This window comes from Cuculus canorus, chromosome 39 (assembly GCF_017976375.1).
Source record: "Cuculus canorus isolate bCucCan1 chromosome 39, bCucCan1.pri, whole genome shotgun sequence".
Taxonomy (NCBI): domain Eukaryota; kingdom Metazoa; phylum Chordata; class Aves; order Cuculiformes; family Cuculidae; genus Cuculus; species Cuculus canorus.
In genome coordinates, this window is record NC_071439.1 from 136,876 (window position 1) to 158,483 (window position 21,608).

The 21,608-nt window shown below is 53.4% G+C and overlaps 2 protein-coding genes across 3 annotated transcripts; both read left to right on the top strand.

Moving 5' to 3' along the window:
• The first annotated feature begins 549 nt into the window (after window positions 1-549).
• Window positions 550-10,006, top strand: LOC128850112 (uncharacterized). The gene is made up of 12 exons (XM_054053100.1): window positions 550-661; window positions 2,141-2,270; window positions 3,088-3,181; window positions 3,851-4,035; window positions 4,344-4,432; window positions 5,020-5,134; window positions 5,996-6,338; window positions 7,691-7,805; window positions 8,051-8,175; window positions 8,418-8,511; window positions 9,006-9,109; window positions 9,739-10,006. The coding sequence occupies exons 1-12, from the start codon at window positions 569-571 to the stop codon at window positions 10,004-10,006; spliced, it is 1,755 nt and encodes a 584-aa protein (XP_053909075.1). The 5' UTR covers window positions 550-568.
• On the top strand, window positions 9,010-21,114 carry LOC128850106 (telomerase protein component 1-like). 2 transcript variants are annotated; one of them, XM_054053084.1, is made up of 13 exons: window positions 9,010-9,161; window positions 9,739-10,002; window positions 11,014-11,390; window positions 12,120-12,368; window positions 12,680-12,834; window positions 13,098-13,202; window positions 13,744-13,851; window positions 15,382-15,496; window positions 17,057-17,124; window positions 17,662-17,992; window positions 18,102-18,248; window positions 20,779-20,879; window positions 20,979-21,114. In XM_054053084.1, exons 3-12 carry the CDS (start codon window positions 11,192-11,194, stop codon window positions 20,823-20,825), a joined length of 1,524 nt encoding a protein of 507 aa, XP_053909059.1. In that variant the 5' UTR covers window positions 9,010-9,161; window positions 9,739-10,002; window positions 11,014-11,191; the 3' UTR covers window positions 20,826-20,879; window positions 20,979-21,114. The 2 variants fall into 2 exon arrangements, with proteins under 2 accessions (XP_053909059.1, XP_053909060.1); XM_054053085.1 differs by lacking the exon at window positions 18,102-18,248.
• The last annotated feature ends 494 nt before the right edge of the window (window positions 21,115-21,608 follow it).

Consider the following 21,608-nt stretch of genomic DNA (forward strand, 5'->3'; position numbering starts at 1 on the left):
ACCCCCTATAGGGCCCCCCCAGACCCCTATATGGCCCCTTTGACCCCTTATATGGGACCCCGAACCCCTATATGGGACCCCCAACCCCTTATATGGCATCTCTGAGTCCTTATATGGGACCTCTGACCCCTATATGGGACCCCAGACCCCTATATGGCCCCCCCAGAACCTATATGGTTCCTCCAACTCCTTATATGGGACCCCCTACCCCTATATGGCCCCCCCAGACCCCTTATATGGGACTCCCAGACCCCTATATGGCCCCTTTGACCCCTTATATGGGACCCCTGACCCCTATATGGCACCCCGAGACCCCTTATATGGGACCCCCAACCCCTTATATGGGACCTTTGACCCCTATATAGGACCCCCGACCTCTATATAGGCCCCCCCGACCCCTATATAGGACCCCCAACCCCTTATATGGGACCTACAACCCCTTATATGGCACATCTGACCCCATATATGGCACTTCTGACCCCCTATATGGGCCCCCCGACCCCTATATAGACCCCCCGCCCCCTCCATACGACCCCCCGGCCCCCTATATGTGGGTCCCGCCCCCCAGATGGGACTGATCCTGGCCAAGGTGGGGGCGCGGCAGCCCCTCTACCTCAAGTTGCTCCTGACCGAGCTGCGCGGCTTCGCCCGCCACGACGACGTAAGAGCCGTGGGGCGCTATGGGGCGGGAGGGGACCTGTGGGGCGATATAGGGCGCCTGCGGGGCCATATTGGACCATATTGGCCCCTATGGAGCTCTATTGGTTCCTATTGGTTTCTATTGGGGTCTATTGGGGCCATTGGTTCCTATTGGTTTCTATGGGGCTCTATGGGTCTCTATGGGGTCTCTATGGGTCTATGGGTCTCTATGGGGTCCCTATGGGGTCTCTGTGGGTCTCTGTGGGTCTCTATGGGGTCTCTATGGGGGCAAATGGGTCTCTATGGGTCTCTATGGGTCTCTCTGGGGTCTCTATGGGTCTCTATGGGGTCTATGGGTCGCTATGGGGTCTCTATGGGCTCTATGGGTCTCTATGGGGTCTCTGTGGGGCTCTATGGGGTCTCTATGGGGTCTCTATGGGGTCTCTATGGGTCTCTATGGGGTCTCTGTGGGTCTCTATGGGGTCTCTATGGGGTCTCTATGGGGGCTCTATGGGTCGCTATGGGGTCTCTATGGGGTCTCTGTGGGGATCTATGGGGTCTCTATAGGTCTCTATGGGGTCTCTATGGGTCTCTATGGGTCTCTATGGGTCTCTATAGGGTCTCTATGGGCTCTATGGAGTCTCTATGGGGTCTCTATGGGGTCTCTATGGGTCTCTATGGGGTCTCTATGGGCTCTATGGGGTCTCTATGGGGTCTCTATGGGGTCTCTATGGGTCTCTATGGGTCTTTATGGGTCTCTATAGGGTCTCTATGGCTCTCTATGGGGTCTCTATGGGTTTCTGTGGGTCTCTATGGGTCTCTGTGGGGTCTCTATGGGTCTCTATGGGTCTCTATGGGGTCTCTATGGGGTCTCTATGGGTTTCTGTGGGTCTCTATGGGTCTCTATGGGGTCTCTATGGGTTTCTGTGGGTCTCTATGGGGTCTCTATGGGGTCTCTATGGGTCTCTATGGGGTCTCTATGGGGTCTCTATGGGTCTCTATGGGTCTCTATGGGGTCTCTATGGGTTTCTGTGGGTCTCTATGGGTCTCTGTGGGGTCTCTATGGGTCTCTATGGGGTCTCTATGGGTCTCTATGGGGTCTCTATGGGGTCTCTATGGCTCTCTATGTGGTCTCTATAGGCTCTATGGGGTCTCTATGGGTCTCTATGGGTCTCTATGGGGTCTCTATGGGGTCTCTATGGCTCTCTATGGGGTCTCTATGGGGTCTCTATGGGGTCTCTATGGCTCTCTATGGGTCTCTATGGGTCTCTATGGGGTCTCTATGGGGTCTCTATGGGGTCTCTATGGGTCTCTATGGGTCTCTATGGGTCTCTATGGGGTCTCTATGGGTCTCTATGGGTTCTTATTGGTTCCATTGGTTCCCATTATTCTCTATGGGTCCCTTTGGTCTCTATGGGTCCCTATGGTCCCTATGGGTCCCTATGGCTCTCTATGGCTCTCTATGGCCCCCTATGGTCCCTATGGTCCCTATACCCCCCAGGTGGGTTCCCTGCTCTCCTCGGCCCCCCCCTCCCTCCCGGGGCTCCTCTCCCGCCTCCTGCACCGCCTCCAGCGCCGACACGGCCCCGCCCTCGCCCTCGTCCTCGCCGCCCTCGACGCCGCCCCACACGGTACGGCCCCACCCACACCTCCCCATATGGGGCAAAACCGCCTCCTTTGGGGCAAAACCGCCTTTGAATTAAAAATCACCTTATATGGCTAAAATCACCTTATTTGGCCAAAATTGCCTTATATGGCTAAAATTCCCTTATGTGGTCATTTTCCCCTTATATGGCAAGAATGACCGTATATGGTAAAAATCACCTTATATGGGCATTGCAGCACCAGGGCAATGCTATTGCTCCTATATTGCCTTATGTGGGCGCCGTTAATTGCCTTAATGAGCTTAATTGGCTTCTATGGGTGTCATTAATTGCTTTGGTGCTCATCATGGCTTTATATGGGTGTCGTTAATTGGCTTAATTAGCATTGTGTGGGTCATTAATCGCTCTAACGACGTCATTGCCTTATATGGGCGTCATTAATTGCATTAATGAGTGTAATTGCCTTATATGGGCGTCATTGATCGCCTTAATGAGCGTTATCACCTTATAAGGGTATCATTAATTGCATTAATGAGCCTCATTGCCTTATATGGGCATCTTTCATTACCTTAATGAGCATCATTGCCTTATATGGGCATGTTTACCTTATATGGTATAACTGTTAGTCTTAATTAGTGCCATTATCTTAATGAGTTGTTACCTTCCGTGGGCAAAAATGCCCATATATGGGCAGGGGCGGCCCATACAGGCCCCGCCCACAGGGCCATATATAGAGCCCTGCTATGCATTATTGCCTTATATGGCAAAAATGACCATATATGGTTTTGGAGGGTTTAAGCCACGCCTCTATGCCCATATATGGTGCATGGCCCCGCCCCCAAAGGCCTGCGGGAGGGGCTCCTGGTGGCCGTGGCCCGGTCGGCCATGATGGCGGAAGGGGACGGCGCCGGATGGGAACTGCTGCGGGACCTGCGCTGGTGAGACCAGTATAGACCAGTATAAACCAGTATGGACTAGTATAGACCAGTATAGACCAGCATAGACCAGTATGGACCAGTATAGGTTGATATGAGTCAGTATAGACCAGTGAGAGCACCCAGTCACCTCTCTGGCCCTTCCCAGTATAAACCAGTATACACCAGTATAGATCGGTATGGACCAGTATAGACCAGTATAGACCAGTATGGACCATTATGGACCAGTATAGGCTGATATGAGTCAGTATAGACCAGTGAGAGCACCCAGTCACCTCCTAGACCTTTCCCAGTATAAACCAGTATAGACCAGTATGGACCAGTATAGACTAGTATAGACCAGTATGGACCAGTATAGACCAGTATAGGCTGATATGAGTCAGTATAGACCACAGTGGCAGTCCCCAGTCACCTCTCAGGCACTTCCCAGTATAAACCAGTATAGACCAGTAGAGATTACTGTATCCTCCCAGTCCCTCCCAGTAAGTCCCAGTACCTCCCAGTCCCCCTCAATCCCCTCCCAGTCTCTCCCAATTCCCTGCCAGTCCCTCCCAGTCCCCTCCCAGTCCCTCCCAGTCCCCCCTAATCCCCTCCCAGTCCCTCCCAGTCCCCCCTAATCCCCTCCCAGTCCCTCCCAGTCCCCTCCCAGTCCCTCCCAGTCTCTCCCATTAGGTTACTGGAAGCACTGGGCTCTCCCCTCGAGCTCCGATTGGTTCCCGCCCTCCGCGAGGCCTGCGCGAAGCTCCGCCCACCAGACCCCGCCCCTCTGACCATATATGGGCATGGCTCCTTATATGGGCGTCGCCGAGGGGAGGGGTGGGAGGAGTGGAAGAAGAGGGGGAGGAGGGAGTTGGCAGGTGAGGGACTGGGAGGGACTGGGAGGGACTGGGAGGGGACTGGGAGGGACTGGGAGGGGACTGGGAGGGGATTAGGGGGGACTGAGAGGGACTGGGAGAGACTGGGAGGGGATTAGGAGGGACTGGGAGGGGACTGGGAGGCACTGGGATGGACTGGGAGGGGATTAGGGGGGACTGGGAGGGACAGGGAAGGGATTAGGGGGGACTGGGAGGGGACTGGGAGGGACTGGGAGCGACTGGGAGGGGATTGGGGGCTACTGGGAGCAGTGGTGGTGGTCACTGGTCCGTACTGGTTTGTACTGGTGCAGCCGTGATGCTGCGCGAGGCCGATCCCAGTGGGAAGGGAGAATTCAATGGGGCCGAAGTGGAAACCCTGAGGGCCCTCCCGGAGTTACTGGTGAGACTGGGAGGGACTGGGAGGCACTGGGAGGGGACTGGGAGGGGATTAGGGGGGACTGGGAGGGACTGGGAGGGGATTAGGGGGGACTGGGAGGCACTGGGAGGGACTGGGAGGGGATTGGGGGGGACTGGGAGGGACTGGGAGGGGACTGGGAGGGGATTAGAGAGGACTGGGAGGGCACTGGGAGGCACTGGGAGGGGACTGGGAGGGACTGGGAGGTACTGGGAGGGGATTCGGATGTGCTTTAAGGCCTTATTGGAAGGGAGAGGTGGGGCTTTAGGACCCTGTTAGAGGAGAGGGGCGGGGCTTGAGGGGAGGGGGCGGGGCTTCAGGCCCTATTGGTGCTTTCTATGGGATTAATGGGACTCTATGGATCTCTATGGGCTCAATGGGTGTCTATGGGTCTCTATGGGCTCAATGGGTCTCTATGGGGCTCTATGGGTCCTTATTGGTCCCCATTGATCCCTGTTGGTTCCATTGGTTCCCATTGGTCTCTATTGGGTTCTATTGGTCTCTATGGGTCTCTATGGTCCCTATGGGTCCCGGTATGTCGCCGTGGGTCACGCTATGGGTCTGCCCCACAGGCGCAGTCGGAGCTGTGGCCGCAGCTCTGGGCTCTGCTCTGCTCTCCCGGATTCCTCCGAGTCCTCGTGACCCACGGGCACTTGGGGGTCCTCACCCACGGCGTGGGGCGGCTGCGTGAGTGGGGACAGGGGCGCTATGGGGCTCTATGGGGTCTCTATGGGGTTTCTATGGGGTCTCTATGGGGTCTCTATGGGGTCTCTATGGGGTCTCTATGGGTCTCTATGGGGTCTCTATGGGCTCTATGGGGCACTATGGGATCTCTATGGGGTCTCTGTGGGGAGAGCCATAAAGAGGGAGAGGTGGGGCATTAGGACCCTGTTAGAGGAGATGGGCGTGGCTTGAGGGGAGGGGGCGGGGCTTCAGGCCCTATTGGAGGTTTCTATGGGCTTAATGGGTCTCTGTTGGTTTCTAATGGGTCTCTATGGGTCTCTATGGGGTCTCTATGGAGTCTCTATGGGGTCTCTATGGGTCTCTATGGGTCTCTATGGGGTCTCTATGGAGTCTCTATGGGGTCTCTATGGGCTCTCTATGGGGCTCTATGGGGTCTCTATGGGTCCCTATGGGTCTCTATGGGGTCTCTATGGGTCTCTATGGGTCTCTATGGGGTCTCTATGGGGTCTCTGTGGGTCTCTATGGGGTCTCTATGGGGTCTCTATGGGTCTCTATGGGCTCTCTATGGGGCTCTATGGGGTCTCTATGGGTCTCTATGGGGTCTCTGTGGTCTCTATGGGGTCTCTATGGGGTCTCTATGGGTCTCTATGGGTCTCTATGGGGTCTCTATGGGGTCTCTATGGGTCTCTATGGGTCTCTATGGGGTCTCTATGGGTCTCTATGGGTCTCTATGGGGCTCTATGGGTCTCTATGGGTCTCTGTTGGTCTCTATGGGGTCTCTATGGGGTCTCTATGGGGCTCTATGGGGCTCTATGGGGTCTCTATGGGTCGCTATGGGTCGCTATGGGTCTCTCTGCCCCCCAGGTGAGGCCCAGCGCCGTGGGGCAGTGCTCGCCGTGGGGCTGGACGAGCTGGCGGCTGTCTTGGACTCACTTGTGGGGCTGGCGGAAGAAAAACCCGCCGTGGGGCAGGAGCCCCTCATCGCTATGGGGCAGGATGACGACGCTATGGGGCAGAATGGAGCCGCTATGGGGCAGGAGCAGGCCGCTATGGGGCGGCTGGCCCTCGCCGTGGGGCTGGCGCAGGAGGTGGCCAACGCTCCGCCCCACTGCCCGCTCCTGCCCCACATCGCACGGCTCCTGCCCCACGGCGTCCAACGGCTCCTGAGGTGCCCAAACCCACCGCCGGACACCAGGTACCCCCCAAGGTGGGTCCTGACCCATAAGTGTGGGTCACACCCCATAGAGACCCATAGAGACCCATAGAGACCCATAGAGACCCCCATAGAGACCCCATAGAGACCCCCATAGAGACCCCATAGAGACCCCCATAGAGACCCCATAGAGCCCCCATAGAGCCCCATAGAGCCCCATAGAGACCCCATAGAGACCCATAGAGACCCCATAGAGACCCATAGAGCCCCATAGAGACCCCATAGAGACCCATAGAGACCCCATAGAGACCCCATAGAGACCCACAGAGACCCCACAGAGACCCCATAGAGACCCATAGAGACCCCATAGAGACCCATAGAGACCCATAGAGTCCCATAGAGACCCATAGAGACCCAATAGAGACCCATAGAGACCCCATAGAGACCCCATAGAGACCCATAGAGACCCCATAGAGACCCCATAGAGACCCATAGAGACCCCACAGAGACCCCATAGAGACCCATAGAGACCCCATAGAGACCCCATAGAGACCCATAGAGACCCCACAGAGACCCCATAGAGACCCATAGAGACCCCATAGAGACCCATAGAGACCCATAGAGTCCCATAGAGACCCATAGAGACCCAATAGAGACCCATAGAGACCCCATAGAGACCCCATAGAGCCCCATAGAGCCCCATAGAGCCCCATAGAGGCCCCATAGAGACCCATAGAGACCCCATAGAGACCCCATAGAGACCCATAGAGACCCATAGAGACCCATAGAGCCCATAGAGATCCATAGAGATCCATAGAGACCCATAGAGACCCATAGAGACCCCATAGAGACCCATAGAGACCCCATAGAGACCCATAGAGACTCCATAGAGCCCATAGAGACCCACAGAGACCCCACAGAGACCCCACAGAGACCCATAGAGCCCCATAGAGGCCCCATAGAGACCCATAGAGACCCCATAGAGACCCCATAGAGACCCATAGAGACCCATAGAGACCCCATAGAGATCCATAGAGACCCATAGAGACCCCATAGAGACCCATAGAGACCCATAGAGCCCCCATAGAGACCCATAGAGCCCCATAGAGACCCCATAGAGCCCCATAGAGACCCCATAGAGACCCCATAGAGCCCCATAGAGACCCCATAGAGACCCATAGAGACCCCATAGAGACCCCATAGAGAGCCCATAGAGCCCCATAGAGCCCCATAGAGACCCCATAGAGACCCATAGAGACCCATAGAGACCCCATAGAGAGCCCATAGAGACCCCATAGAGACCCCATAGAGAGCCCATAGAGCCCCATAGCGCCCCATAGAGCCCCATAGATATGGGTCCCACCCCCTGCCTGTGGGTCTGTGCCCCCTAAGTGTGGGTCGCACAGGTCTCTGCTGGTTGGGGGTCGCGGGTCGGTGCTGTCGTTGAGCCGCTGCGGCACTTGGGGGGCGACGGGGGGAGAAGGGGGAACCGTCACCTGGAGCCGAGTGCAGAGCGGAGAGGTAACTGGGAGGGACTGGGAGGGACTGGGAGGGACTGGGAGGGGATTAGGGGGGACTGGGAGGGACTGGGAGGGGATTGAGAGGGACTGGGAGGGGATTAGGGGGGACTGGGAGGGACTGGGAGGGACTGGGAGGGGATTAGGGGGGACTGGGAGGGACTGGGAGGGGATTAGGGGGGACTGGGAGGCACTGGGAGGGACTGGGAGGTCCCAGATACTGGTTTATACTGGTTTATACTGGGCCAGGTGGTGCAGGAGATCCAGGGGAGCTGCGGCAGCGTCCGGGCTGTACTGGTTTTGACTCCTGAACTGGTGGCACTGGGAGGAGCTGGAGGGGAACTGGAGCTGTGGAGCATCCCCGGAGGCAAACGGTACTGGGAGGGGACTGGGAGGGATTGGGAGGAACTGGGAGGGAACTGGGAGGGGGTTTGGAGGGCACTGGGCGGGACTGGGAGGGACTGGGAGGGGGTTGAGGGCAACTGGGATGGACTGGGAGGGAATGGGATGGGGTTTGGAGGGCACTGGGAGGGATTGGGACCGCTCGGGTGGTCCATACTGGTCTATACTGGTCTGTACTGGTTCATACTGGTCCATACTGGTCTGTACTGGTCAGGCTGTGGGCGGTCCCAGCGCATCGCGCTCCCATCAGTGCTCTCAGCCCCCACCCGGGGGGCGTGGCCTCGGCTGGGCTCGATGGCGTCATCAAGGTGGGCGGGGCTTCGGGTAATGGGTGTCTATGGGAGGGGGCGTGGCTTAGAATAAATGGGGGTCTATGGGGGGAGTGGCTTAGAATAAATGGGGTCTATGGGAGGGGGCGTGGCTTAAAATGAATGGGAGTCTATGGGAGGGGCGTGGCTTAGAAGGAATGGGAGTGTATGGATGGGGCGTTGCTTAGAATGAAGGGGTTTATGGGAGGGGGCGTGGCTTAGAATGAACGGGGGTCTATGGGAGGGGGCGTGGCTTAGAATTAATGGGAGTCTATGGGAGGGGGCGTGGCTTAAAATGAATGGGAGTCTGTGGGAGAGGCCATGGCTTAAAGGCAATGGGAGTCTATGGGAGGGGGCGTGGCTTAGATGGAAGGAGTCTACAGGAGAGGGCGTGGCTTAAGGGCGATGGGAGTCTATGGGGGCGTGGCTTAGGGGCAATGGGACTCTATGGGAGGGGCGTGGCTTGCATTTGATTGACAGCTGTTTCCCTATAGGTGTGGACGCTGATGGGCGGAGCTCCGGTGGGGGGCGTGGCCTTGGGCCCGCCGGTCACGTGTCTGGCGCTGCACCCCGGGGGGGCGTGGCTTGCGGCGGGCGGGTGGGCGGGGCTTCTGCTCGTCCTCCCCTTAGACCGACCCGGAGCCCCCACTGTGAGTACTGGGAGGGGACTGGGAGGCACTGGGAGGGAACTGGGAGGGGATTGGGGGTACTGGGAGGGACTGGGAAGGGACTGGGAGGCACTGGGAGGGGACTGGGAGGGACTGGGAGAGGACTGGGAGAGAACTGGGAGGGACTGGGAGGGACTGGGAGGGGACTGGGAGGAACTGGGAGGGGATTGGGAGGAACTGGGAGGGACTGGGAGAGGACTGGGAGGGACTGGGAGGCACTGGGATGCACTGGGAGGGGATTGGGAGGCACTGGGAGGTCCCAGATCCATCCCAGTGTCCATACTGGTCTATATTGGTTTATACTGGTCTATACTGGTTTATACTGGTATGCACCCAGAGAGCTTTAGGGACACTCCATGAGCCCCTCTGACCCCGTTTTGGCCCATTCTGACCTATTTTAAGCCATACTGGTCCATACTGGTTTATACTGGTTTATACTGGTTTATACTGGTTTATACTGGAGTGCCTTCCTACGCCCCCAGGGACCCCCGAGGACCCTCCCTGACCCCCCCTTTACTGGTCCATACTGGTTTATACTGGTTTCTCTCCTTTTTAACAGGCTCTGGGCCAGCGCGGGGCCGGATCTTCGACCTGGGCTTTGGCTTGGGGAGGGGAGGGGCTACTGGCTGGGGGCGTGGCCTTCGGGGCGGGAAGGGGCGTGGCCGTCCGCTTGTGGGCGTGGCCAAGCACCCGCCTCCTCGCCAACCTGCCCCTCCCACCGGGTTCCCCCCACCCGCCCCGAGCGCTCGCCTTCGCACCCCCCCCACCGGACGGGACCCCCCGATATCGCCTATGGCTCTTGGGAGCCGGGCCTGGAGGAAGGGTGAGGGCCATATAGGGGCTTTGGGGGTCCATATAGGGGCTTTGGGGGTCCATATAGGGCTTTTGGGGTCCATATAGAGGGGTTTGGGGTCCGTATATGGCCTTTATGGGGGTCCTATGGGGGGTTTGGGGGACATATAGAGGGGTTTGAGGTCCATATATGGGGGTTTGGGTCCATATAGGGGAGTTTGGGGTCCATATATGGGAGTTTGGGGTCCATATAGAGGGGTTTGGGGTCCGTATATGGCCTTTATGGGGGTCCTATGGGGGGTTTGGGGGACATATAGAGGGGTTTGAGGTCCATATATGGGGGTTTGGGTCCATATAGGGGAGTTTGGGGTCCATATATGGGGGTTTGGGGTCCATATAGGGGGGTTTGAGGTCCATATATGGGGTTTTGGGGTCCTTATAAGGGGATTTGATGTCCATATATGGGGGTGTGGGGTCCATATGGGGGGGTTTGGGGTCCGTATGTGGCTTTTAAGGGGGTCCTATGGGGGGTTTGGGGGCCATATAGGGTGGATATGGGGTGGAGTTGGAGGGTTATATGAGCTTTAAGGGGGTCCTATGAAGGTTTGGGGTCTATATAGGGGGGTTTGGGGTCCATATAGAGGGGTTTGGGGTCCATATGTGGCCTTTAAGGGGGTCCTATGGGTGGTTTGGGGGCCATATAGGGCGGATATGGGGTGGGGTGGGGGGCTTATATGAGCTTTAAGGGGGTCCTATGGGGAGTTTGGGGTCTATATAGGGGGGTTTGGGGTCCATATATGGGGTTTAGGGTCCATATAGGGGGGTTTGAGGTCCATATAGGGGGGTTTGGGGTCCATATAGGGGGGTTTGGGGGTCCATATAGGGGGTTTGGGGTCTGTATGTGGCCTTTAAGGGGGTCCTATGCGGGATTTGGGGGCCATACAGGGGGTCTGGGGGCCATATAGGGGGTGTGGGGGTCTCTATGGGTCCCTATAGGTCTTTAGGGTCCCCTCTCACCCCTATATTTCCCCCCCCTCCTCAGGTGCTGATGTGGCCGGGGGGGCTGGGCCGGCTGCGAGCAACATTAAGCCCCGCCCCCTCCATTGGAGTCAATGGGAGCTCAAGCCACGCCCCCTCCATTGGAGTGAATGGGAGCTCAAGCCACGCCCCCTCCATTGGAGTGAATGGGCGCTCAATCCACGCCCTGTCCATTGGAGTGAATGGGAGCTCAAGCCACGCCTCCTCCATTGGAGTCAATGGGAGCTCAAGCCACGCCCCCTCCATTGGAATCAACGAGGACTCAAGCCACGCCCCCTCGGCCTTTGGCCCCGCCCTCTGCGCTGCCTTCGACGCCACCGGATCCCGTTTGGCCGTGGGGCACTGGGGGGGGGGCGGTGTGTGTGCACCGCGTACCCTGGGGTGAGTGCACCAGTACGGACCAGTATAAACCAGTATGGGCCAAGGACCACCCCCAGGGCCTTCCCAGTCCCTCCCAGTCCCCTCCCAGTGCCCTCCCAGTCCCTCCCAGTCCCCTCCCAGGGCCCTCCCAGTCCTTCCCAGTCCCTCCCAGTCCCCTCCAATCCCTCCCAGTCCCTCCCAGTCCATCCCAGTCCCCTCTTAATCCACTTTAAGCTTTGCTCCGCCCCTTTCCCTGCCCTTTAAGCCCCGCCCTTTCAAACCACGCCCCTTCATTAAGCCACATCTCTCCATTGGAGTAAATTGGAGCTTAAGCCACGCCTCCTCCTTTGGAGTCAATGGGAGCTGAAACCACTCTTATTCCATTGAAACCAATGGGAGCTGAAGCCACTCCCCCTCCATTGAAACCAATGGGGCTCAAGCCACGCCTCCTTCATTGTAGTCAATGAGAGCTGAAGCCACGCTCCCTCCATTATAGTCAATGAGAGCTGAAGCCACGCCCCCTCCATTATAGTCAATGGGAGCTGAAGCCACGCCCCCTCTATTATAGTCAATGGGAGCTGAAGCCACGCCCCCTCCATTATAGTCAATGGGAGCTGAAGCCACGCCCCCTCCATTATAGTCAATGGAGCTGAAGCCACGCCCCCTCCATTACAGTCAATGGGAGCTGAAGCCACGCCCTCTCCATTATAGTCAATAGGCGCTGAAGCCACGCCCCCTCCCCTTTTCCAGGTTCCCCCCCCCTCGTGCTGCCGGCGGCCAGCGGTCACGTGACGAGCCTGGCGTGGGCGGGGCCCTGCGCCCTGGTGGGAGGCGGAGCCTCAGGCTCGCTCTGGCTATGGGCGTGGCCTCGTCTCGGCTACACCCCCTCTTCCTCCTCCCACCACCACTTCCGGCCACGCCCACCCCGGGAACTGCCATTGGGCAGAGGGGGAGTGAGAGCGATGGGAGGGGCCGAGGGGAGAGTGGTGGTGGCTACTGGTGAGACTGGGAGGGGACTGGGAGGGACTGGGAGGGACTGGGAGGGGACTGGGAGGGACTGGGAGGGGATTGGGGGGGACTGGGAGGGACTGGGAAGAACTGGGAGGGACTGGGAGGGGATTGGGGGGGACTGGGAAGGGACTGGGAGGGGACTGGGAGGCACTGGGAGGGACTGGGAGGGACTGGGAAGGACTTGGAGGGGACTGGGAGGGACTGGGAGGGGACTGGGAGGGGACTGGGAGGGCACTGGTTTATACTGGTCTATACTGGTCTATACTGGTTTGCCTTGTGTTTCTCTCCCCCCCCCCCAGACGACGGCTCTGTGGCTGTAATGGGCGCTATGGGGCAGCCCCACACTTGGGGGGCGCCGAGGGAAACGCTGTGGATAAGGCCTCATTTGGGCCCCACGGAATGTGTGGGGCTGAGCCCCACGGGCGCTGCGCTGGCGACCGGCGGCGCCGACGGGGTGTGTGGGGCAGAGCTATGGGGCAGAGAGGGGATCTATGGGGCAGAGAGGGGATCTATGGGGCGGGAGAGGGGATCTGTGGGGCGGGAGAGGGGATCTATGGGGCGGGAGAGGGGATCTATGGGGCGGGAGAGGGGATCTATGGGGCAGAGAGGGGATCTGTGGGGCAGAGAGGGGATCTATGGGGCAGAGAGGGGATCTATGGGGCAGAGAGGGGATCTGTGGGGCAGGACGTGTGGGTCAGGGCTGTCTCTATGGGGCAGGCTGTGGCCGTGTGGGGCGTGGGCGACGCCGTGGGGCTGAAACGCCGTTGGCTCCGGGCCCACAGCGATGGCGTCTGCGCCGTGGGGTGGACGGGAGACCTCCTGGTGAGAGCGCTATGGGGCGCTGTGGGGCGCTATGGGGCACTATGGGTCCCTATGGGGTTTCTATGGGGTCTCTATGGGTCTCTATGGGTCTCTATGGGGTCTCTATGGGGTCTCTATGGGTCTCTATGGGGCTCTATGGGGCTCTATGGTCTCTATGGGGTCTCTATGGGGTCTCTATGGGTCTCTATGGGTCTCTATGGGTCTCTATGGGGTCTCTATGGGTCTCTATGGGGTCTCTATGGGTCTCTATGGGGTCTCTATGGGGTCTCTATGGGGTCTCTATGGGTCTCTATGGGGTCTCTATGGGTCTCTGTGGGTCTCTATGGGGTCTCTGTGGGTCTCTATGGGGTCTCTATGGGGTCTCTATGGGTCTCTATGGGGTCTCTATGGGGTCTCTATGGGTCTCTATGGGTCTCTATGGGGTCTCTATGGGTCTCTATGGGGTCTCTATGGGGTCCCTATGGGTCCCTATGGGTCCCTATGGGTCTCTGTGGGTCGCTATGGGTCTCTATGGGTCGCTGTGGGTCGCTGTGCCCCATAGGTCTCCGGTGGCTCCGGGGGTTCGCTGTCGCTCTGGGCTGTGGTTTCGGGGCAGCGTCTCCGCACTCTGGAGGGGCTCCGAGGAGCGCCCTCTGCCCTCGGCGGAGAGGTGACGGCGAATCCGGGGGGAAATGGGGAATTTGGGGGAAAAATGGGGAAATTGGGGGAAAAAATGGGGAATTTGGGGGAAAAATGGAGAATTTGGGGGAAAAATGGAGAATTTCGGGGAAAAATTGGGAAATTTGGGGGAAGAAATGGGAAATTTGGGAGAAAAATGGGAAATTCTGGGAGAAAAATGGGAAATTTGGGGGAAGAAATGGGAAATTTGGGGGAAGAAATGGAGAATTTGGGGGAAAAATGGAGAATTTGGGGGAAAAAATGGGAAATTTGGAGGAAAAAATGGGAAATTTAGGGGAAAAATGGGAAATTTGGGGGAAAATGGGAAACTTGGGGGGAAATTTGGGGGAAAAAGGAAAATTTGGGGGAAAAATGGAAAATTTGGGGGAAGAAATGGGAAATTTGGGGAAAAATGGAGAATTTGGGGGAAGAAATGGGAATTTGGGGGAAGAAATGGGAAATTTGGGGAAAAAATGGAGAATTTGGGGGAAGAAATGGGAAATTTGGGGGAAAAATGCAAAATTTGGGGGAAGAAATGGGAAATTTGGGGAAAAAATGGGAAAATTGGGGAAAAAATGGAAATTTAGGGGGAAAAAAATAGAAAATTTGGGGGGAAATTGGAAATTTGGGGAGAAAAATGGGAAATTTGGGGGAAAAATGGGAAATTTATTGGGAAATTTGGGGGAAATGGGAAATCTGGAGATTTGGGGGAAATTGGGAAATCTGGGGAGAAATTGGGAAATTTGGGGGAAGAATGGAAAATTTGGTGAGAAATGGGAAATTTTGTTTGAAATTTGCGGTTGAAGTGGGAAATTTTGGGGGAATTGGGAAATTTTGGGAGGGAAATGGGAAATCGTGGCAGAAATTGGAAATTTGGGGAGAAATCACAATTTGGGTGAAACGGGAAGGAAATTTGGGGGAAATGGGAAATTTTGGGTGGAAATTGGGGAATTCGGGAAAGTTGGGAAAATTTGGGGGGAGAAATGGGAAATTTGCGTGGAAATTGGGAAATCTGGGAAAATTTGGCGGGAATTGAGAATTTGGGGAAAATTCGGAAATTTGGGGGAAATTAGGACTTTTTCTGGAAAATTTGGGTGGAAATTGGGTAATTTGGAGAGAATGGGGAATTTTTGGGAGGAAAAATTGGGAAATTTGAGGGAAAAATTGGGAAATTTGGGGGGAAAATGGGAAATTTGGAGGGAAATTGTGAAATTTGGGGAGAAAACCGGGAAATTTGGAGGGAAACGAAGGTTTGGGGCAAAATGGTGGAACTTGAGGGGAAAGAATGGAAAATTTGTGGAGAAATGGGAAAATTGGGTGAAATCGGAGGGAAAAATGAGGCATTTTGGGGGAAAAATGGGGGTTTTGAGGGGAAATTGGGGTCAATTCGCCATTTCCGTGTGGCTCAAAGAGGGCTTTTGGGGTTAAAATGGCGTCGGAGGAATAGAGGGGAGACGGGAGGGCAGAGTGTCTCTCTCCCCCTCCCCAACCCGGACGTGCTGAGTGACGTCACTTCCGGCAGGGCCGCTGGGTGCTGGCGGTGTCACGTGACGGCTCGCTGGCGGCGTGGGAAGGGGCGGAGCTCGTCGGTCACGTGGGGGGGCGGGGCCAGAGCCGAGGAGACATCGCCCCACCCGGTGAGGGCCTCTTTGGCGCTAATTAACAGCCCCCAATTAACGCTCCTCGGGGCCGAATGAACCCTAATTAGTGGTCATTAGCCGTTAATTAACCGTAATCAGCGCTAATTGGCTCTGAAACGCTAAAGAGAAGCGATGAATCGTCGCTAATTAGCGTTAATTAGCTCCTATTGATGTTAATTAGCGCTAATTAACACTTAATTAGTGATGATTGGTGCTAATTAACCTCAAATTAGCGCTAATTGCCTCTAAAGTGTAAATAAGAAGCGATTAATCATCGCTAATTATGGTTAATTAGCTGAAAAATATGTTAATTGGCTAATTAACTAATTATTTCATTAACGAACTGATTAATTAATTAGTTAATTAACTAATTGAAGCTTAATTAGTGGTGATTAGTGCTACTAATTAGCTAAATCGATACTAATTGAGGCGAATTGATGGTAATTACCCTAAAATGAGTATTGTATGTGGTTAATTATCACTAATTAACCCTAATTAGCGCTAATTACTGCTAATTAGCGCTACTTCACGCTTAAGGAATGCTTAATTAGTGATAATTAGCACGAATTGGTCGTGGAATGCTAATGAGTTCTCACTAATGGATGCTAATTAGGGCCAATTAAGGCTAATTAGCGCTAATTAGTGCTAATTAGGGCGAGTTCTCATGTAAATGAACGCTAATTAGCGCTAATTAACACTGAAGTAGTGCCGAAGGGTCGATAATTACTGATAATTAACGTCGAAATGCTTAAATGAAGGTAAAATCGACGCTAATTGGCTCAAAAATACCAATTAATTAATGGATTTGCACTAATTAAGCCCTAATTAAGCACTAATTAAGCACTAATTGACGATAATCAGTGCTCATCGGCTCTTATAAGGCATTAATTAGTGCTAATTTATTGCTAATGATCGATTATTTTCGCTATCTAATGATAATTAGTGCTAATTAGTGCTAATTAAGTGATAATTCGTCCTAATTAGTGATACTTAAGCGGTAATTAATGATAATTAGTGCTAATTAAGTGCTAATTAGTGCTAATTAAGTGATAATTAGTCCTAATTAGTGCTAACTAAGCAATTATTAATGATAATTAGTGCTAATTAAGTGCTAATTAGTGCTAATTAAGTGATAATTAGTCCTAATTAGTGCTAATTAAGCGATTATTAATGATAATTAGTGCTAATTAAGTGATGATTAATGATAATTAACACTAATTAGCGCTAATTGGTGGCAGTCGGCGCTCATTTGCCGCTAATTAACCGCTAATTAAGGCAAATAAGTGGTGTTGAAGCACTAACGAACCATTATTAGTGGTGAATCAACACCGATAAACGCTAATTAATGCCTAATAATGCCAATTAATTGAACAGCTGCTAATTAATAGCGATGTTTTGTGCTAATTAATGACGTTCGGTGCTAATTAGTGACCGCTGCTGCGTGGCAGTGGCGTTCAATTAGCGTTTATGCGTGTTAATTAGCGATATTAGTCATTAATTAGTGGTTTCTTGGTGGTAATTAGTGCTAATTAACGCTAATTAACCTTAATTACTTAGGGCGTCGTCAGCCGCTCGTCGCCGTGGTCGGACCTGACGAACTTACCCACCTGTGGGAGCCGCTCAAGGTTAATTAGTGGGTAATTAAGGGTTGATTAATTAACTAATTAGCTCTAATATGTCTTAATTTTAGGATAAGAAGTGCTAATTAGGGGTTAATTAGCCTTATTACTGCTAATTAGCACTGATACAACCTTAATTTTGGGATAACAGGAGCTAATTTGGTGTTAATTTGCACTAATTAGCGCTAATTAGTGCTAATTAGCGCTAATAAGGCACTAATTATGTGATAATAGCCGTGAATTAGGAGGTGTTTTTCATTATTAGTTCCTAATGACTGCTAATTAAGGGGAGGAAGTGATTAATTATAGGCCGAGGGTGGCTCATTTGCTAAGTAGTGGTCACGTGGCGCTGCTAATTGCTAATTAGCCCTAATTAGGCGCTAATTACACCCTATTTCCCGCTAAGGATGGGTTATTCTTCGTTATCCATTGCCGTTAATCGCCGATTTATGCTCATTAAGTGCTCCTGAAAGGAGAAGCGTCGCTAATTGCGGCGGTTTTAGCCTTAATGAGCCTTAATTAGCGCTAATTAACCCCCAACAGGAGCCGCGTCCCATCACCCTCTGCAGCGCGGGGGGGGCGGAGGTGGTGGGCGTGGCCGTGGCTGGCCACGCCCCCTCCGCCTCAAGCCACGCCCCCGCCTTCAACGCCAACGGGAGAACATCCGCTGAGCACGCCCACACAGCATCTGGCCACGCCCACCCAGCCTCTGGCCACGCCCACTCAGTCTCTGGTTACGCTTACCCGCGCTCAAGCCACGCCCCTTCTTCCGGCTTTGGCCACGCCCCCTCTTCCGGCTCTGGCCACGCCCCTCCCGTAGCGGTGGCGGCGGCGTCTGATGGGAGTGTGAGAGTGATCCCACTGCCCCCCCCAGGTGGGACTGGGAGGGCACTGGGAGGGCACTGGTTTATACTGGTCCGTACTGGGAGCTCTGACCCCTCCCTTCTTTCTCTCTCTCTCTCTCTCTCTTTCCCCTCTCCCAGAGTCGCCCCCCCCGCCGGATCTCGGCGCGTGGGGGCGTGGCCGCGTGACGTCACTGGCCTGGAACCCCGCCGGGAGTCACGTGGTGGCGGGGGGGGGCGGGGGGAACGCTCAGCCTCTGGGGGGAGGGGCTGGAGGCGGAGGCGAAGGTGGGTCACGTGGTGATGGGGGCGGGGGTCACGTGGGAGGGAGGAGTCACGTGGTCAGGGAGGGAAAGTAGTTTTGAGGGAAAATGGGGGATTTTGAGGGGGGTTTGGGGGGAAAATGATGGATTTTGAGGGAAAATGGGGGATTTTGAGGGAAAATGGGGGATTTTGAAGGGATTTTGAGGGAAAATGGGGGATTTTGAGGGAAAATGGGGGATTTTGAAGGGGATTTTGAGAGAGAATGGGGGATTTTGAGAAAAATGGGGGATTTAGAGGGAAAATAGCGGATTTTGAGTGAAAATGGGGGATTTTGAAGGGGGTTTGTGAGGGAAAATGATGGATTTTGAGGGAAAATGGGGGATTTTGAAGGAGGTTTTGAGGGAAAATGGTGGATTTTGAAGGGGGTTTTGAGGGAAAATGGGGGATTTTGAAGGGATTTTGAGGAAAAATAGTGGATTTTGGGGGAAAATGGAGGATTTTGGAGGAAAATAGTGGGTTTTGAGGGAAAATGGGGGAATTTGAAGGGGTTCTGAGAAACAATGGGGGATTTTGAAGGGGGTTTTGAGGAAAAATGGGGGATTTAGAGGGAAAATAGCGGATTTTGAGGGAAAATGGGGGATTTTGAAGGGGGTTTGTGAGGGAAAATGATGGATTTTGAGGGGAAAATGAGGGATCTTGATGGAAAATGGGGGATTTTGAAGGAAAATGGGGATTTTGAGGGAAAAATGGGAGATTTTAAGGGGGTTGTGAGGAAAAATAGTGGATTTTGAGGGAAAATGGGGGATTTTGAAGGAGGTTTTGAGGGAAAACAGTGGATTTTGAGGGGAAAATGAGGGATCTTGATGGAAAATGGGGGATTTTGAAGGAAAATGGGGATTTTGAGAGAAAATGGGGGATTTTGAAGGGGATTTTGAGGGAAAACAGTGGAATTTGAGGGAAAACAGTGGATTTTGAAGGGGGTTTTGAGGGAAAATGGGGGATTTTGAAGGGATTTTGAGGGAAAATAGTGGATTTTGAGGGAAAATGGAGGATTTTGAAGGAAAATAGTGGGTTTTGAGGGAAAATGGGGAATTTTGAGGGCGGTTTGGAGGGAAAATGATGGATTTTGAGGGAAAATGGGGGATTTTGAAGGGATTTTGAGGGAAAATGGGGGATTTTGAGGGAAATTGGAGATTTTGAAGGAAAATAGTGGATTTTGAGAGAAAATGAGGGATTTTGAAAGGGGTTGTGAGGGAAAATGATGGATTTTGAGGGAAAATGGAGGATTTTGAAGGGATTTTGAGGAAAAATAGTGGATTTTGATGGAAAATGGGGGATTTTGAAGGGGGTTTTGAGGGAAAATGATGGATTTTGAGGGAAAATGGGGGATTTTGAGAGAAAATGGGGATTTTGAAGGGGGTTTTGAGGAAAAATGGGGATTTAGAGGGAAAATAGCAGATTTTGAGAGAAAATGGGGGATTTTGAAGGGGGTTTTGAGGGAAAATAGTGGATTTTGAGAGAAAATGGGGGATTTTGAAGGAAATTTGGAAGAAAATGAGGGGTTGTGAGGGAAAATGGGAGGAAATCGAGAACGTTGAGGGGAAATTGGAGATTTGAGGCGAAATAATGTTGAGGAAATGGGGAATTCTTTGAGGGAAAACAGTGAATTTTGAAATGCTGAGGATAATGGGGGATTTTCGGCTGAAAGAGTGGATTTTGAGGGAATTTCAACGGAAAGGAGGGGTTTGGGGGGAAAAGAAGGAGTTTTGAAGGGAACGGGGGACTTCAAGGGGAAAATAGTGAATATTAAAGGGAATTTGGATGACAGTGAGGATTTTTCAGGGAAATTTTGAAATTGGGTGGGAAATTTTGAAATTGAGTGGGAAATTTTGAAATTTAGAGGGAAATTTTGAAATTTAGAGGGAAGTTTTGAAATTTGATGGGAAGTTTTGAAATTTGGAGGGAAATTCTCAAATTGGGTGGGAAATTTTGAAATTTCATAGGAAATGTTGAGATTTGATGGGAAATGTTGAAATTTAGAGGGAAATTTTGAAATTTGATGGGAAATTTTGAAATTTAGAGGGAAATCTTGAAATTTGATGGGAAATTTTGAAATTGAGTGGGAAATTTTGAAATCAGGTGGGAAATTTTGAAATTTGATGGGAAATTTTTAAATTGGGTGGGAAATTTTGAAATCGGGTGGGAAATTTTGAAATCAGGTGGGAAATTTTGAAATTTGATGGAAAATGTTGAAATTTGATGGAAATTTTAAAATTTGATTGGAAATTCTGAAATTTTGAGGGAAATTTTGAAATATAGAGGGAAATTTTGAAATTTGGAGGGAAATTTTAAATTTTATATGGGAAATTTTGAAATTTGATAGGAAATTATGAAGTTTAAAGGGGAATTTTGAAATTTAGAGGGAAATTTTGGAATTTATAGGGAAATTTTAAATTCTATGAGAGAAATTTAGATTTTTTGTGGAAAATGGGGATTTTGGGGGAAAAAAAGGTATTTTTTGGGGCTGTTTGAAGTTTCTCACCCCCCTCCCCAGGTCGCAGCCCCTCCCATCTCGGCGCTGCTCTTCCGGAACCCCAATGAGATCCTGGTGGCGGCCGGAAAACGCCTGGAACTGTGGGAGCTGCGGGGGCGCAGGTGAGCCCCGACCCATAGATGTGGGTCTCAGCCCCATAGATGGCCCCCCCCGACCCCTATATGTGGGTCCGGACCCCTAACTCTCTCCCGTATCCGCAGGCTTCTCCCCATGGATTCCGTGGGGCGACTGCCCCTCCCTGTGCTGCAGCTGCTGCTCCCTCAGGCCACGCCCCCTCCGGCCACGCCCCCTCCGGTGCTGCTGCTCTTGGGGGGGGGGCAGCTCTGGCAGATGGGGAGGGGCGCCCCCAGGCCCCTCAGGTAAGGGGGCGGGGCTTAGGGGAGGGGGCGGGGCTGAAGGGACGGGCGGGGCTACACACTAGGGGTGCGCTTTGCTAGGGTGGCTTAAACGAGGGGGCGTGGCTATGCACTAGAGGGCGTGGCTACATAATACATGGTATGGTTGGGGGCGTGGCTTAAGGGAAGGGGCGTGGCTACACACTAGAGGGTTTGCTTGGGAGCGTGGCATTGCACGAGAGGGTATGTTTAGGGGCGGGGCTTAAGGGAGGGGGCGTGGCTAGGCGCTAGAGGGCATGTTTTGGGCGGGGCTTAAGGGAGAGGGAGTGTGGTTATGCATTAGAGGGCATGTTTAGGGGCGTGGCTTAAGGGAGGGGGTGTGGTTATGCATTAGAGGGGATGTTTGGGGCGTGGCTATGCGCTAGAGGGTCTGTTTAGGGGCGTGGCTTAAGGGAGGAGGCATGGTTATGGCTTAGAGGAGCTATTTAGGGGCGT